The sequence below is a fragment of the Scyliorhinus canicula genome, chromosome 12 (genome assembly GCF_902713615.1).
Source record: "Scyliorhinus canicula chromosome 12, sScyCan1.1, whole genome shotgun sequence".
Lineage (NCBI taxonomy): Eukaryota > Metazoa > Chordata > Chondrichthyes > Carcharhiniformes > Scyliorhinidae > Scyliorhinus > Scyliorhinus canicula.
Window position 1 is genome coordinate 133,606,858 of NC_052157.1, and position 16,841 is coordinate 133,623,698.

Below are 16,841 nucleotides of genomic sequence, written 5' to 3' on the forward strand. Positions count from 1 at the left end.
TTTAGCATCCCAATTTAATTTGATATTCTGATCCCTCTTTAAGCCCACAACCGTTATTGTAATAGAGAATTGCAGTTGACATTCATGCGGGTTGTTAGTGTTAGGCTTCAAATAAAACTTTGTTTTGTTGAAGCGCTCCTCCTCTGATGATTCAGTGAGTTTCTCCAGGGAGTTGGTGATTTTTTTTTTTAACTAATTTTTATTGAGATTTTCCAAAACATATCAAAAACAAAAAATAACAAGAAACCAGTATTAACAACAACAAACAGAAAAACACACTAACCCCCAAAACCAAACCACGCCCCCCGTCCCCAGTAACTACAAAAAAAAGAAATAGATAAACACCCGGCATAGTCAATAGACACATATACACATTTCTCCCTTCCCCCGAAACAAACCCCCCCTCCCCCCTTCCCCCCCCCCCCCCCTCCCCCCCCCCCCCCCCCCCCCCCCCCCCCCCCACCCCTGGGTTGCTGCTGCTGCCGGCCTATTTTCCTACCGTTCTGCCAGGAAGTCCAGGAAAGGCTGCCACCGCCGAAAGAACCCCTGTACTGATCCCCTCAGGGCAAATTTCACCCTCTCCAATTTGATGAACCCCGCCATATCGTTGATCCAGGACTCCACACTTGGGGGCCTTGAATCCTTCCATTGAAGCAAGATCCTCCGCCTGGCTACTAGGGACGCAAAGGCCAGAACACCGGCCTCTTTCGTCTCCTGCACTCCCGGCTCCAGGCAACCCCAAAAATTGCGAGTCCCCAGCCTGGCTTGACCCTGGATCCTACCACCCTCGACATCGTCCTTGCTACCCCCTTCCAGAACTCTCCCAGCGCTGGGCATGCCCAAAACATATGGGCATGGTTCGCTGGGCTCCCCGAGCACCTAGCACACCTGTCTTCACCCCCAAAAAACCTACTCATCCTCGTCCCGGTCATGTGGGCCCTGTGCAGCACCTTGAACTGTATGAGGCTGAGCCTCGCACAAGAGGAGGAGGAATTCACTCTCTCCAGGGCATCCACCCACGTCCCCTCCTCCATGTCCTCACCCAGTTCCTCCTCCCATTTACCCTTCAGCTCCTCCAACGAGGTCTCATCCACCTCCTGCATGACGTGGTACACGTCCTAAATCCTCCCCCCTCCAACCCACACCCCCGAGAGCATCCTGTCCCATACACCACGTGGGGGCAGCAGAGGGAACCCCTCCACCTGCCGCCTGGCAAACGCCCTAACCTGCATGTACCTAAACATGTTCCCCGGGGGGAGCCCAAACTTCCCCTCTAACTCCCCCAGGCTTGCAAAACTCCCATCCACAAACAGGTCCCTCAACCTCCTAATACCTACCCTGTGCCAGCCAAGAAACCCGCCATCGATGCTCCCTGGTATGAACCGGTGGTTCCCCCGTATCGAGGACTCCATCGAGCCCCCCACCTCCCCCCTATGCCGTCTCCATTGCCCCCAAATTTTGAGGGTAGCCGCCACCACCGGGCTTGTGGTATACCTCGTTGGAGGGAGCGGCAACGGCGCCGTTACCAGCACCTCCAGGCTCGTGTCCACACAGGACACCATCTCCATCCTCTTCCATGCTGCCCCTGCCCCGTCCATTACCCACTTACACACCATCTTACTGCGTTGGCTGCCCAGTAGTACCCACAGAGGTTGGGCAGCGCCAGCCCCCCCCCCCCCCCCCATCCCTGCCCCACTCCGAAAACATCCTTCTCAACCTCGGAGTCCCATGCGCCCATACAAATCCCGTAATACTCCTGTTGACCCTCCTAAAAAAGGCCTTCGGGATAAGGATGGGGAGGCACTGGAACAGAAACAAAAACCTTGGGAGCACCGTCATCTTGACGGACTGCACCCTGCCCGCCAGCGACAGCGGCAACATGTCCCATCTTTTAAACACCTCCTCCATTTGCTCCACCAGCCTAGTGAGGTTAAGTTTGTGTAGGGTCCCCCAGCTCCTAGCCACCTGGACTCCCAGGTACCGAAAGCTCCTCCCTGCCCTTTTCTGCGGAAGCCTATCAATCCCCGCCTCTTGATCCCCCGGGTGCACGACGAATAGCTCACTCTTACCCAGGTTGAGCTTGTACCCAGAAAAGCCCCCAAATTCCCTAAGGATCTGCATCACCTCCGGCATTCCCCCCACTGGGACCGCCACATAAAGCAACAAGTCATCTGCATATAATGGCACTCGATGCTCCTCCCCACCCTGCACCAGACCCCTCCAATGCCTCGACTCCCTCAACGCCATGGCCAGGGGCTCAATCGCCAACGCAAAGAGCAAAGGGAACAGGGAACACCCCTGCCTCGTCCCCCGGTACAACTGAAAGTACTCCGATCTCCTCCTATTCGTGGCTACGCTCGCCATCGTGGCCTCATATAACAGCCTCACCCAACTGACAAACCCCTCCCCAAACCTTTCCAGCACCTCCCACAAGTACCCCCACTCAACCCTATCAAAGGCCTTCTCCGCGTCTAATGCTACCACTATCTCCGCCTCCCCTTCTACTGCCGGCATCATTATAACATTCAGAAGCCTACGTATATTGGTGTTCAGCTGCCTTCTCTTCACAAACCCCGTCTGGCCCTCATGAATGACCCCCGGCACACAGTCCTCTATCCTTGTGGCCAAGATCTTCGCAAACAGCTTGGCATCCACATTTAATAACAAGATCGGCCTATATGATCCACACTGCAGGGGGTCCTTGTCCCATTTAAGGATCAAGGAAATCAGCGCCCGTGACACTGTCGGGGGCAAAGCCCCCCCCTCCTTGCCTCGTTAAAGGCAGGGGGCCCAACAGGTCTGCATACATTTTGTAAAATTCGACCGGAAACCCATCCGGCCCCGGCGCCTTCCCCGACTGCATGCTGCCTATCCCTTTGACCAGCTCCTCCAGCTCAATCGGCGCCCCCAGCCTCGGACCGATACAATTCCCCATAAAAGTCCCTGAAGACCCCATTAATGTCCACCCCCCTTCGCACCACATTATCTCCCCTATCCGTCACTCCACCAATCTCCCTGGCCGCGTCTTGCTTACGTAGCTGATGCGCCAGCATCCTACTCGCCTTCTCCCCATATTCGTACACCGCTCCCTGTGCCTTCCTCCACTGAGCTTCCGCCTTTCCGGTCGTCAGCAAGTCAAACTTGGCCTGAAGGTTACGTCGCTCCCTCAACAGTCCCTCCTACGGAGCCTCCGCATATCTCCTGTCCACCCTCACCATCTCCCCCACCAACCTCTCCCTCTCTCTTTGCTCTCCCCTCTCCCTATGGGCTCGGATGGAAATCAACTCCCCTCTAATCACCGCCTTCAATGCCTCCCAAACCGTCCCCACCCGGACCTCCCCATTATCATTGGCCTCTGAGTACCTCTTGATACACCCCGAACCCGCCCGCCCACCTTCTCATCTGCCAGCAGTCCCACCTCCAGGCGCCAGAGCGGGCGCTGGTCCCTCTCCTCCCCCAGCTCAAGGTCTACCCAGTGCGGGGCATGGTCCGAAATGACTATGGCCAAATACTCGGTATCCTCCACCCTCAAAATCAGCCCCCTGCTCAGGACTAAAAAATCGATATCGTCCCAATTTGGGCATAGACATTCACCAGCACCACCCGCTCCCCTTGCAACTTGCCGCTCACCATCACATACCTCCCTCCACTTTCAGCCACCACCTTTGACACCTCAAACAACACCCTTTTTCCCACCAGAATCGCCACCCCCCATTTTTTGCATCCAGCCCCGAATGAATCACCTGGCCTACCCAACCCTTCCTCAGTCTAACCTGGTCTGCCACCTTCAGATGCATCTCCTGGAGCATAGCCAAGTCTGCCTTCAGCCCCTTCAGGTGCGTAAACACCCGGGCCCGTTTGACCGGCCCATTCAGCCCCCTCACATTCCAAGTTATCAGCCGGATCAGAGGGCTCCCTGCCCCCTCCCCTGCCGACTAGCCATAACCCATCCCCTGCCCGCCCCAGGCCAGCGTCCCCGCTCGGCGCGTTCCCCACGGCGGCAAACCCCCACCCCGGACCCCCCTGCATACTCCAGCTCCTTCCTGGCCATTTCAGCAGCAACCTGGTTACCCCCCCCCCCCCAAAAAAAAAGGCTAGGACCCCCTCCCAGCCACGTCACCCCCTCCATAGCACTACCGTGAGCCAGCTAACTTCTGCTGACCCCGGCAACTCCCACCACACCTCCGACCCCCCCCCAACATGGGACTACGTCTCCTCCCCCAGACCCATCAGCAGACCCTCCTCCTCCCCCTCCCGCTCTCACGCGGGAAAAAAGCCCGCGCTTCTCAGCTCCGGCACCGCCCCCATCCACACTCAGCGCGGGAAACAGAAGCAAAGCCCGCGCTTTCCCTCTGCCTGACCCCTCCCACGCAAATTAAAGACAGTACCCCACCCGCCCAAGAACCAACACACAACCAGCTTAAAACAGCATAAAACAGTATAACACAGAGACCCTTCCCACCAAAAGATAACACAGTTATTTACAAACCCCCGACCCTCAGTCAGAGTCCAACTTCTCGGCCTGCACAAAGGCCCACGCATCCTCCAGGGACTCAAAATAAAAGTGCCGGTCCTTGAATGTGACTCACAGATGCGCCGGCTGTAACATGCCAAACTTCACGCTCTTTCTGTGGAGCACCGTCTTCGTCCGGTTGTACCCGGCCCTCCGCTTAGCCACCTCCGCACTCCAGTCCTGGTAGAACACTCCCACTGTGTTCTCCCACTTGCTGCTCCGCTCCTTCTTGGCCCACCTAAGCACGCACTCTTGGTCAGCCCGTGGCGGCTCATTCGGCTTGGGCCTCCTGGCCAGTATTCTGTGGGCCCCCTCCAGCTCCAGGGGCCCCTGGAAGGACCCAGCTCCCATCAGCGAGTTCAGAAAAACGACCACATAGGCCCCCAGGTCTGACCCCTCCAGCCCCTCCGTGAGGCGCAGGATCCGCAAATGTTTCCGCCTCGACCGGTTCTCCATCTCCTCGAACCGCTCCTGCCACTTCTTATGGAGTGCCTCGTGCATCTCCACCTTTACCGCGAGGGCCGTGGCCTCATCCTCTCTTTCGGAGGCTTGTTGTCGGAGCTCCTTGATCTCCACCCCCTGGGCTGCCTGCGTCGCCATCAGCTTGTCCGCATTCGCCTTCAGCGAGTCTAGCAGCTCCACCTTTAGCTCCTGAAAACATCGCTGGAGAGTCTCCTGCTGCACCTGTGCCCACTGCCTCCATTCCTCGAGGCCTCCGCCGGCCGCCATCTTGATTCTCTTCCCCCGCTTTTTCTTGGGCGCTGCCACCGCTATTTTACTGGCCCCACTCCTGGTCAAGACCATAGACCACTGGGGATCCGCTGCAGACACCTTCCCACATCGGGAACTGTCGAGCAAGTACCGCTGGGGGCCCTTAAAAGAGCCCAAAAGTCCGTTCCTGGCGGGAGCTGTCGAATGTGCGGCTTAGCTCCGCATAGCCGCAACCGGAAGTCCGGGAGTTGGTGATATTATTCGGCAACAAGGTCTGAGGTATAGAGCTGATAGTTGCTTTCAACCAGATTCGGCTGTGGCCCCAACGCAGTGTTAACACATTGAGGGGAGGAAGAGAGAAAATGGGCTAAATTATAAGAATGTTTCATTGAATCTCATTTTCTTGGATTGGAAGTTTAAGTGATGTAATGAAGATGTCTACATTGCGCAATGAATTGTTCTAAATCATTGAGAATTTGACTTTGTGTCAAGTTACTGTCATTACGAGAAGTATGTGCTGAGCTTTCCAACAGGCATTTATTCTTCCGTCCTTGATTGTATATTCATGCCACTACATTCTACATAGTGAAATTAGTAACCTTGTCATGAGTGTTGCAAAAGCCTAACATGTAGTACCACTCACATGATCAATCTGATGTATCCTATCTGCTGAAGATCACGAGGAGAGCCATACCATAATCACATTGACTTTGTCTTCAGATGCAGTGATGTTTATTGGATTGGATTGGATTTGTTTATTGTCACGTGTACCAAGGTACAGTGAAAAGTATTTTTCTGCAAGCAGCTCAACAGATCATTAAGTACATGGGAAGAAAAGGGAATAAAAGAAAATACATAATAGGGCAACACAAGGTATACAATATAACTACATAAGCATTGGCATTGGATGAAGCATATAGGGTGTAGTGTTAATGAGGTCAGTCCATAAGAGGGTCATTTAGGAGTCTGGTGACAGTGGGGAAGAAGCCGTTTTTGAGTCTGTTTGTGCGTGTTCTCAGACTTCTGTATCTCCTGCCCGATGGAAGAAGCTGGAAGAGTGAGTCAGCCGGGTAGGAGGGGTCTTTGATTATGCTGCCCGCTTTCCCCCGGCAGCGGGAGGTGTAGATGGAATCAATGGATGGGAGGCAGGTTCGTGTGATGGACTGGGCGGTGTTCACGACTCTCTGAAGTTCCTTGCGGTCCTGGGCTGAGCAGTTGCCATACCAGGCTGTGATGCAGCCAGAAAAGATGCTTTCTATGGTGCATCTGTAAAAGTTGGTAAGGGTTAAGGTGGACATGCTGAATTTCCTTAGTTTCCTGAGGAAGTATAGGCGCTGTTGTGCTTTCTTGGTGATTACTGCAATTAGTAGCATTTCCATGCACAAGTCTGTGTTGAAATTGAGGGTTGTTGATTGTCTCCTTGTGCAGTTTATCCTCCTTTCCTGAGCTTCCAAACTATGAAACTCCTCCCCTCAGTCTTGCCTTTCTCCTACAATCTCTAATGTTTGACTTTAACATCTCTTGACCACTACTCGATTTACTGTAATCTCAGTTTCTGAATGACATTTTTCGATCTCAATGATTTCTTTCACCATAAGGCTGAGCCCAACGCTTGCCTTCTCTGCATTAGCTCTGTTAAAAAGTACCAAAATATTGGATGAGCCAAAAGGATTGGCACTTCCAGCTTCTATGACCCTAGGATGGCAACGCCAATAGAAACTGTAACATCGCTTGGTGCCTCCTACTTGACTGTGATATTTTTTCCAAGAACTTCAGTAAGATTTTGATTTTCACTGTTTACTTTGTATAAACCCTCACCGCCTTGCTATGTTGAAACAACTCAAGCCTTTCAGATGTGTATGAACAATGTGTGCTCAATATGTGTGAAATATGCAGACTTTTCCCCCAAAGGTTTAAAAACATTTTCCAAGGAAAATTCTTGCCCTCTGACAACCATGTTGTATGAACCAACTGTCTTTCACTGTTGACCTCACACAGTGTTGATTGTGGTTGGCTAATTATGCCGTGGCGATGGGCATTGTTTCATTAAAGACTGAGATCACATTGTAAAGAGAATCCACTGGAACCCTGGATTAGTAGTTAGGAGGCAGCGATCTCTAATGCTGCATCCTGTGAAGAGATCAGAGGACAAAGAAAGTATCTGTGCCTTATTGCATATACTTTGCAATCTGGCTTGAATCCATTTAACACAATGGTCTGAATTTGGAAAGTAAAGAAAGACGTGCATTTATATAGCATCTTTCACAACATTAGAATATCCTAAAGTGTTTTCCAGTCAGAATTGTCCTTCTTTGTAACCACTTTTTACTGCTTTGTTGATCTTTTTCAGTCTAAAAGGTTTTTTCTTAATGTGTTAATTGAGTTATTTCAATTTTGGTCTTCACCATACTGCTGCCTAAAAAAGAAACGTTCATTTTTCCACATAATGGGCTAGCGGAACCTCCAGGAAAACTGCAGCCTTTTCTTATATTCATGAAATGATGTATCGGATTTTGATTTTGATTTAACTGAGATTTGCAGGCAGGTACTGAAGAAGTAGTGGGCTCTGTGTCTTCAAAAAATCATCCAGTGTTTCCCTGCTCCCTACAGGGCACTGTGCATGAAGGTGGGACCACAACTTTGTGATCCAACCGGTGACCCATTTTTCTTTGGAGCAGGATATTCATGTTGGAAGCACAGGATTTTTGAGTTACCCTTTTGTCTTTAAGATTCATTCACAAAAAACGTTGAATAAAAATATATATTTTTTAAATGTTCCTTTAACAAATGTCCCTCGTATTGTTCTCCCTTGCTCCACACTGTTTCGTTTTGGAAGGGGAGTGAGGTCCCATTTAATAAAGCTCCAAACCTTAATGAACTAACATTGCACCCGCAGCCAGATAGCACAGTGACCTGTAATACAGTCATGGGATGACGTTCTCTGGCCTCCTGCGGTTTCTCGGCAGTGGGAGATGACACACCGTTGGCCAGCGACGGGATCTTCTGCTCCTGTGGCAGTCAATAATCTTTACAAGTCGGCTTACATTAACACTGCAATGAAGTTACAGTGAAAATCCCCTGTGGGATTTCTTATTGAATCCACCCCACACTGCCAGGAAACTCACAGCGGGGGTACGCCAATGGTGGGGCCATAAGATCCCACCGGCATGAACAGCTGGAAGATCTCGCCCTACGTAGTCTTTTACAGTAATGAAGAGTCTGGAGTTACAGTTGTTGCACTGTTCCAATTCTTGCACATCCTCAATTTTAATTGCTCCCCCACTGGCAGCCATGCTCTCAGCTGCTTGGCCTTCAGCTCTGGACTTCATTTCTTAAACCTCTCCCCCTCTTCTTTTTCCTGTTGAGATGCTCCTTATAACCTACTTCTTTGACCAACTCTGCCTAATCTGTCCTGATACCTCGTCCTGTGGCTCAGTGTCAAACTTGTATTGATAACGGCCATAATAACCCGGTCAGTGACAATTTCCAAAGACCTATACTTACTGTCATAATAGAAAGCCTGCTGGTATGAAACACTGGCCTGGATTTCCACTGAGTCGACATGACTCGGGAACCCTGCAAAAATAGCAGGCAGGTACAGATTCCGGGATTCCCAGCCCCATTCCTGGGCTGTCGGATTTTCGGAGCACCGTTTAAGAGTGCGGGCCAATTCCTGTCAAAAATGCCTACGCCCCAGGAAAGTCATTGCTTGGTTGACAGTTCAGACTCTCTGATCTCTGCTGTAATTTTCATATTATTTATTATCACAAGGTTAGATGGTTTCAAAAGTTTGCGTTTTTTGTTATTGATACTGTAAAGGGTCTGGATGATTGACAATTTTATTGCCTTCCAAGTGAAATGACTTTTTAACATAGTAGAAAGATATGAATGTATTACTATATTAATGTTTTTTTTTAACATAGCCTACAGTCTTAGCGAATTCATTGGTTCTATACTCTATGTAGTGGACCAATGAAAGTAGAAGTGCCATTGCATGGCATAGGTGGTTTGTGGAGCAATGGGGGTTGGATGGAAGTGCAGAGTTTGGCCGAGCAAGTAAGAGGGGCCAGACGGGGTTGGTGGTTTGGATGAGGGGTATTTAGAGGGTGAGGGCTGGAGGGCCTTTGAATTTTTATTTTAACCTGAACAAAGTTCCTCTTCACCGAGGTAGGCCTTTTTAAACAGCCCATCCCCACACCCGGCATAGCAGTGGCTATCTCCAAACTTTTTTCAGCTGGCCCGACTCCAGCCCACATCCTTCCGTGGCAATGAAAATGGCAACTTTGCATGCATTTTCTCCCGTGGCAGGCGGGCCACGCCGGGAATGTTCCCAACTCCCACTACCACCATCGATTTTGTAAATTCAAACCGCTGTCTCTATTCGCTGCTGAAGTAGAACATCTGCAGCTAAATAAAAGCTGCACGCACAGACTAACAGAACAAGTCGATTTATTCTGAAATCATTGGCTTTGTGACGGTATGACCTCAGAAACTAGTTCCAAAGGGTCTGTACATTCATTCGCCGACGGAAGCGGCCCTCCAGCAGGATGTCCCGTTGACTGCACCCCTCGTCGCTGGGAAACCCGTGCGCCGGTGTGGGACCGGAATTTCCTGCCGACGTAAACAGCTGGAATTCCTGCCCATTATTTCATAATGTGTCGAAGGAAATGTTTGGAAGCATCAGACAAGTTTCTTTATAGACCACTGATCTGACCTGTCCGGTTTTCTGATATTTACCTTGCCCAGGTGACCCACTCCATTTGGGTGTGGAGCCAGATAAATCTTCCCTCATTTCTCCTGCTGTTGAGTACCCATTTTCCTTCTGCTGAACCAGTGGTACCTTCATCTGGGGTGTGTGCAGCAAAATGACTGGCCCCTCGTTGGGAAATGTGTAATGCTAACTTCTGCTATTAATGAATTAATTAAATAAAACCCATTCGCATTCTAGAAATTTTTTAACATTTACGTTCCACGCTTTTTAAAAAAAAAAAAAATTTTTATTGAAATCTTTACAAAATCTAAACATCTCAACTCTATTAACAAAACAACCGCGGTAACACCCCAAGAACAATACCCACCCAACTTCAAAAGCAACTACAAACAAAAGAAAAAAAAACAAAAGAACACCCAAACAACAAAAGGGAAAGAGATAACACCCGCCACATCCCACAAATCCATGTACACAGTTCTCCCTCCCACCGATCCAAACCCCCCCGTTGCTGCTGCTGCCGGCCTATTTCCCTACCGTTCCACCAGGAAGGGCTGCCACCGCCTAAAGAACCCTTGTACTGATCCCCTCAGGGCAAATTTCACCTTCTCCAATTTAATGAACCCCGCCATATCATTGATCCAGGCCTCCACGCTTGGGGGCACGTTCCACGCTTTTTAAGAGTGAATACTCTACAATAACGTGAACCCACCGCCCTTGTGTCACAGTGCTGTGCGGCTGTTTAAAATGACTAGTTTTATTTCTCATGCATAGCATATTGTTGGCGCAAACTAACGTTTAATGGCTTGCACAGCTGCTGCAAGGAGGGGCTGTGGACGGTTCGGAGGTTAAAGGTTAACCCACAGCAAATACCCTGAGATCCAATGTTATATTGTAATTAATTGACTACAGCGGTACTACTGCTACACAATTACCATTCAACAGCTGAGCTTGTTAGACATGCAGGAATTATTTAAACATATGGGGGACAAGGCTGCACCCGAGGGAATAAGACAGATGCAAATTACACTGGGGGAAAATAATTAGTTGGAATCAGAAAAATGAATTGAAATCTGAAAGAGAAAAGTAGTTTAAAAGTTAAGGATGTAGATTTCCAAGCATTTCTGTTTCCTTTGGAGGCTAACTGTGCTGTGTCTTTCTGGCATTTTATGTTTGATTTCTACCGTTGTTGGTCTTTTTATCTCGACGAACATATGGGGGTTTAGGAGGTGCTGTCTAAGTTGGTAAGTTCCTGCAGTGTACCTTGTGTAGATTGTGGACACATCTGCTACTGTGCGTCAGTGTTGGAGGGAGTGAATGCGTGTGGATGGGGTGCCAATCAAGCGGGCATGCCTTCTTAGATGATGTTGAGCTTCTTGAGTGTTGTTGGAGCTGCACTCATCCAGGAGAGGCAGGTGGGTTATTCGCCGCAGAATACCCAGCCTCTGATCTGCTCTTGTAGCCACCATATCTATATGGCTTGTCCAGTTCAGGTTCTGGTCAATGGTAACCCCAGTATGTTGATAGTAACAGTATCAGTGGTAATACCATTGATTGTCATGGGGCAATAGTTAGATTCTCTCTTGTTGAAGATCGTCATTGCCTGGCAGTCTGATTGTGGTTTTAACTTCACTTTCTGTCTGCTCTCATAACCCTTGACTGTTGTAGGTCAAAAATCTGTGCATCAGCCTTGGTTAGATGCCAAAACCCAGCCTCCAGCACTTTCTGTTGTAGTTAATTCCAAAGGTTAATCTTGTGATCAGGATTGGTTAGCTCAGCTGGCTAGATGGCTAGCGTGAGGTGATGAAGGATGGTGGTTGAATCTCTGCACCGGCTGTGATAGTACATTGACGCCTGCCTCAATGCACTGCAAGGGGGTCCAGATGGCAGTTCAAGGTGCTGGGTGGGAGTGCCAGGGTACCACCTTGCCCAGAGCTCAACCACCCTAGGCCCTCTGATGGCCTAGGGGATCCCTCTAGGTGCCATTTCGCCTTTTCGTCGGTATTCACACAGGAAAAAGACAAAATTGTCGAGGAGAAAACTGAGATACAGGCTACTAGACTAGAAGGGCTTGAGGTTCATAAGGAGGAGGTGTTAGCGATTCTGGAAAGTGTGAAAATAGCTAAGTCCCCTGGGCCGGATGGGATTTATCCTAGGATTCTCTGGGAAGCTAGGGAGGAGATTGCTGAGCCTTTGGCTTTGATCTTTAAATCATCTTTGTCTACAGAAATAGTGCCAGAGGACTGGAGGATAGCAAATGTTGTCCCCTTGTACAAGAAGGGGAGTAGAGATAACCCCGGTAACTATAGACCAGTGAGCCTTACTTCTGTTGTGGGAAAAGTCTTGGAAAGGTTTATAAGAGATAGGATGTATAATCATCTGGAAAGGAATAATTTGATTAGAGATAGTCAACATGGTTTTGTGAAGGGTAGGTCGTGCCTCACAAACCTCATTGAGTTCTTCGAGAAGGTGACCAAACAGGTAGATGAGGGTAAAGCAGTTGATGTGGTGTATATGGATTTCAGTAAAGCGTTTGATAAGGTTCCCCACAGTAGGCTATTGCAGAAAATACAGAGGCATGGGATTCAGGGTGATTTAGCAGTTTGGATCAGAAATTGGCTAGCTGATAGAAGACAAAGAGTAATGGTTGATGGGAAATGCTCTGACTGGTGTCCAGTTACTAGTGGTGTGCCACAAGGATCTGTTTTGGGACCGTTGCTGTTTGTCATTTTTATAAATGACCTGGAGGAGGGCGTAGAAGGATGGGTGAGTAAATTTGCAGATGACACTAAAGTCAGTGGAGTTGTGGACAGTGCAGAAGGATGTTACAAGTTACAGAGGGACATAGATAAGCTGCAGAGCTGGGCTGACAGGTGACAAATGGAGTTTAATGCAGAAAAGTGTGAGGTGATTCATTTTGGAAGGAATAACAGAAAGGCAGAGTACTGGGCTAATGGTAAGATTCTTGGTAGTGTGGACGAGCAGAGAGATCTCGGTGTCCATGTCCATAGATCCCTGAAAGTTGCCACACAGGTTGAGAGGGTTGTTAAGAAGGTGTACGGTATGTTAGCTTTTATTGGTAGAGGAATTGAGTTTCGGAACCATGAGGTCATGTTGCAGTTGTACAAAACTCTGGTGCGGCCGCATTTGGAGTATTGTGTGCAGTTCTGGTCGCCACATTATAGGAAGGATGTGGAAGCATTGGAAAGGGTACAGAGGAGATTTACACGAATATTGCCTGGTATGGAGGGAAGATCATATGAGGAAAGGCTGAAGGACTTGAGGCTGTTTTCGTTAGAGAGAAGAAGGTTAAGAGGGGACTTAATTGAGGCATACAAGATGATCAGAGGATTAGATAGGGTGGACATCGAGAGCCTTTTTCCTCGGATGGTGATGTCCAGCACGAGGGGACATAGCTTTAAATTAAGGGGAGATAGATATAGGACAGATGTCAGAGGTAGGTTCTTTACTCAGAGAGTAGTAAGGGGGTGGAATGCCCTACCTGCAACAGTAGTGGACTCGCCAACTCTAAACGCATTCAAATGGTCATTGGATAGGCATATGGACGATAAGGGAATAGTGTAGAGGGACTTTAGAAGGGTTTCACAGGACGGTGCAACATCGTGGGCCGAAGAGCCTGTACTGCGCTGTAATGTTCTATGTTGTCCACATTTGTGTGGACCAGTGATAAATAGTGTCATGGCGAGTTCTCACAGGCACGGGTGTTCACCCATGGGTCTTGCGAGAATCCAACAGATATATTTAAGTCAGCCTAACTGCTCACTTAAATAGACAATTCTGGATACCACCAAATGAGGGTGAGATCCAAGTCATGAAGTCTCACGAGACCTATTGTAATCTAGCGAGGCATCCCCATGTCACAAATCTTGCGAGAGGTCCTGAGTCGGGTACGACAAGGCCATTCGATCGCTGCCCTGGTCTCTCCGGTACTTTCCCAAAGTAACATGTGGCTTTTTGGACAACATCAATGAGTTTTACTATTAGCCTGCCAGATCAATTGTTTCAAGAATTCCTTCTTAATTTCTGCTTTAAAATCTCTGATTTGGATTTCTATTTCACGTTAATCCAGTTTAGTCTAGTGCTCCTACATTCACGGCTTAATTCAAAGTCCCTTATCTATAATATATTTTGAAATAACTTGTACATCTCACGACTTCCCTTTTAATCAACTGTCGGGACTGATCTTTCCGATGAATACAATGAGGAAAAATTGCAGAAATTACTTATGTGAGTTGTGAGCAAACCATTGATTTGAAAGGCCTGTACTCTTGGATTTTCTGAAGTCTTCCAGAATTCTGAACTCCTTGTTTCCTGAAATGCTGAACTGTTGTTTATTTCCTTAGGTAATCACCTGCTTTGGAACTTCTGTAAGCCTCTGCAGCTACATTGGGTTTGCAGTTGTGGCCCTACTGGTCGAAATCAACTCAATCTTCCTCCACCTGCGGCAAATTCTTCTGATGGCCAATATGTGCCAAACCACTTGCTTCCGCATCAACAGCATAATCAACCTTGGAACGTATGTTATCTTCCGCATCAACACGCTGGCCTGGATGACACGCTGGCTGGTCCTAAATCGCAACAATGTCCCCCTAGTGACCTACACCATTGGCAGCGTGGGGATGGCCATCATGACTCTGATGAATATTGTGCTTTTTTACCGGCTACTAAGAAGCGATTTTCTGAAATCTAGCAGGGAAGGCAAGAGCGAAAAGTAAAATTGCAATGGCATTCCATCCACAAACGTGGTGCTTGGATTTCTGAATGAAAAGCATGATGTGGAGATGCCGGCGTTGGACTGGGGTGAGCACAGTAAGAAGTCTTACAACACCAGGTTAAAGTCCAACATGTTTGTTTCAAACACTAGCTTTCGGAGCACTGCTCCTTCCTCAGGTGATTCACCTATGGAAGAAGCAGTGTTCCGAAAGCTAGTGTTTGAAACAAACATGTTGGACTTTAACCTGGTGTTGTAAGACTTCTTACTGAACAAAAAGCAGAAGAGGGACCGTTCGCTTCTATGAATTTAACTGGTCCCATTCAATTCATGTGGAATTCTCGATAGCTTGATGGGCTCAAATGCATTCATATTTTGGAAATCTGTACCTAATATTTGTAATTTCTAATGATGTTGCGGACGATGTGAAAAAAATGAAACTAAATTTTTAATTTTTTTTTCTAACTGCTCGTTTAATGCTACAGGAGATTTTGTAATCTTCCACTACCTCCCTTCAAATTATTTGGGCAACTGTTTGATTTCAAAAGAGGGGGTCAGCAGGAATGTGGAGTTGCAGGTACAAGCAGATCAGTCGTGATGGTATTGAATGGCAGAGCAGGCTGGAGGGCAGAGTGGCCTACATCTGTTCACATGCATCGGGCAATGTCACAGTGATTGTTATGAAACACATCCCAAGGGGATACATTCCAAATAGTTCCTTATTGGCTTTGTTTGATGCTGAAAAATCAATTTGCTCAGTTATAAATTCAGATGCCTCCATATGCCAGTGACTCAGCGAGATTCCAAAATGTGCTGAATTAAACATAATCACGTTAAATAATGAAGAACTGGGGATTGAAACTGCAGAGGTATTCTGAAAATAATGAAATGTTTGAATGTTCTAGCCAAGTGCAGTGTTCATTTACTAAATGTCTTCATTTTATATAAAAATTTGATAGAGGGTTACTTAATTTTATATAAACTGATGGCATATTTTAAGTAGTCAAACAGACATCCTATGTTACTGACAATTCACTATGGGACACAGTCTAAGCAGATACAAAGTTCAGGTATATGTAAAAATAGAGTTTCATCTTGAATATCCATAACTTCAAGAGCTGTTAAAATATTTATAATCTACATATACAGTTAAACTGAAATAATGTTAATAACCACACAACTCTTTCTTTGGACTGGTTTCATGATATAATTTGTTCAGTAGTTTTAAAACTGTTATACAGTATTCAGGCTCAGACAACACAGAGCTTTCAGTATTGGGAGAATGATTACTTTTTAATGTTACAGAAATATTGTCAGTTTTCCTTTTACAAAGTAACCTTGTTGTGCTAAATGTTCATATATTTTAAAATTCTGAGACCACTTTTTGAACTTTATATTTTGATATTTTGACTAATTTACAATGTGTAGGACATAATCAAGAGTATTAAGCGTGTAACATTTATTTGAGAAACTTTGTCGGTTAATTTGAAAGTACTTATTATGATATTGGCTGGGAGGTCTCTCCTGGTCAGACCAGTTTGCATATCTCCTGAACGTGGCTGCGTGTTTTGTTAACATCGAATCTGATCATTTGAGGGTAATGTCATTGAAGTTATAGAGATTGGGTGCAGTTCTGATTTTTTTTTCTCAATGTATCAAGTCTGAAAATCTTGTCAGGTCCACTTCTCTTCTATTTCAGGGTCCCTGTTTATTGATTTTAAAATGTTGCAGAAAAGATGCTGTTGGAGTGATGAAAGACTGCTTCCTGTTTTATGGTTATCTAAACTTTGGGCCCAAATCTACAGAATTGAAATCTACTTGGGGCAGGGCGGTGGCGCAGTGGTTAGCACCGTTGCCTCACGAGGCCGAGGACCCGGGTTCGTTCCCGGCCCCAGGTCATTGACTGTGTGGAGTTTGCACAGTCTCCCAATGTCTGCGTGGGTCTCACTCCCACAACCCAAAAAGACGTGCAAGGTAGGTGAGTTGGCCACGCTAAATTGCCCCTTAATTGGAAAAAAGAATTGTGTACTCTAAAATTTAAATTAAGAAAAAAGAAATCTATTCTGTTTCAGATGTGGGTTTGTGTGGAGCCAATTCATATTTCAGGCTGAAATTAATGTGGGAGAGGGAGAAAGTTTTCAAGGTATAACAGATCCTCCATATGATTGCATTAAGTT

At 47.4% G+C, this 16,841-nt stretch overlaps 1 protein-coding gene across 1 annotated transcript in view; it reads left to right on the forward strand.

Moving 5' to 3' along the window:
• tlcd2 (TLC domain containing 2) overlaps positions 1 to 14,818 on the forward strand; it is a 92,468-nt gene extending 77,650 nt beyond the window's left edge. The window contains exon 4 of the mRNA XM_038813609.1: positions 14,297 to 14,818. Coding sequence (XP_038669537.1) covers positions 14,297 to 14,668 — 372 coding nt within the window. The 3' untranslated portion in view covers positions 14,669 to 14,818. The remainder of the gene's footprint in view (positions 1 to 14,296) is intronic.
• The last annotated feature ends 2,023 nt before the right edge of the window (positions 14,819 to 16,841 follow it).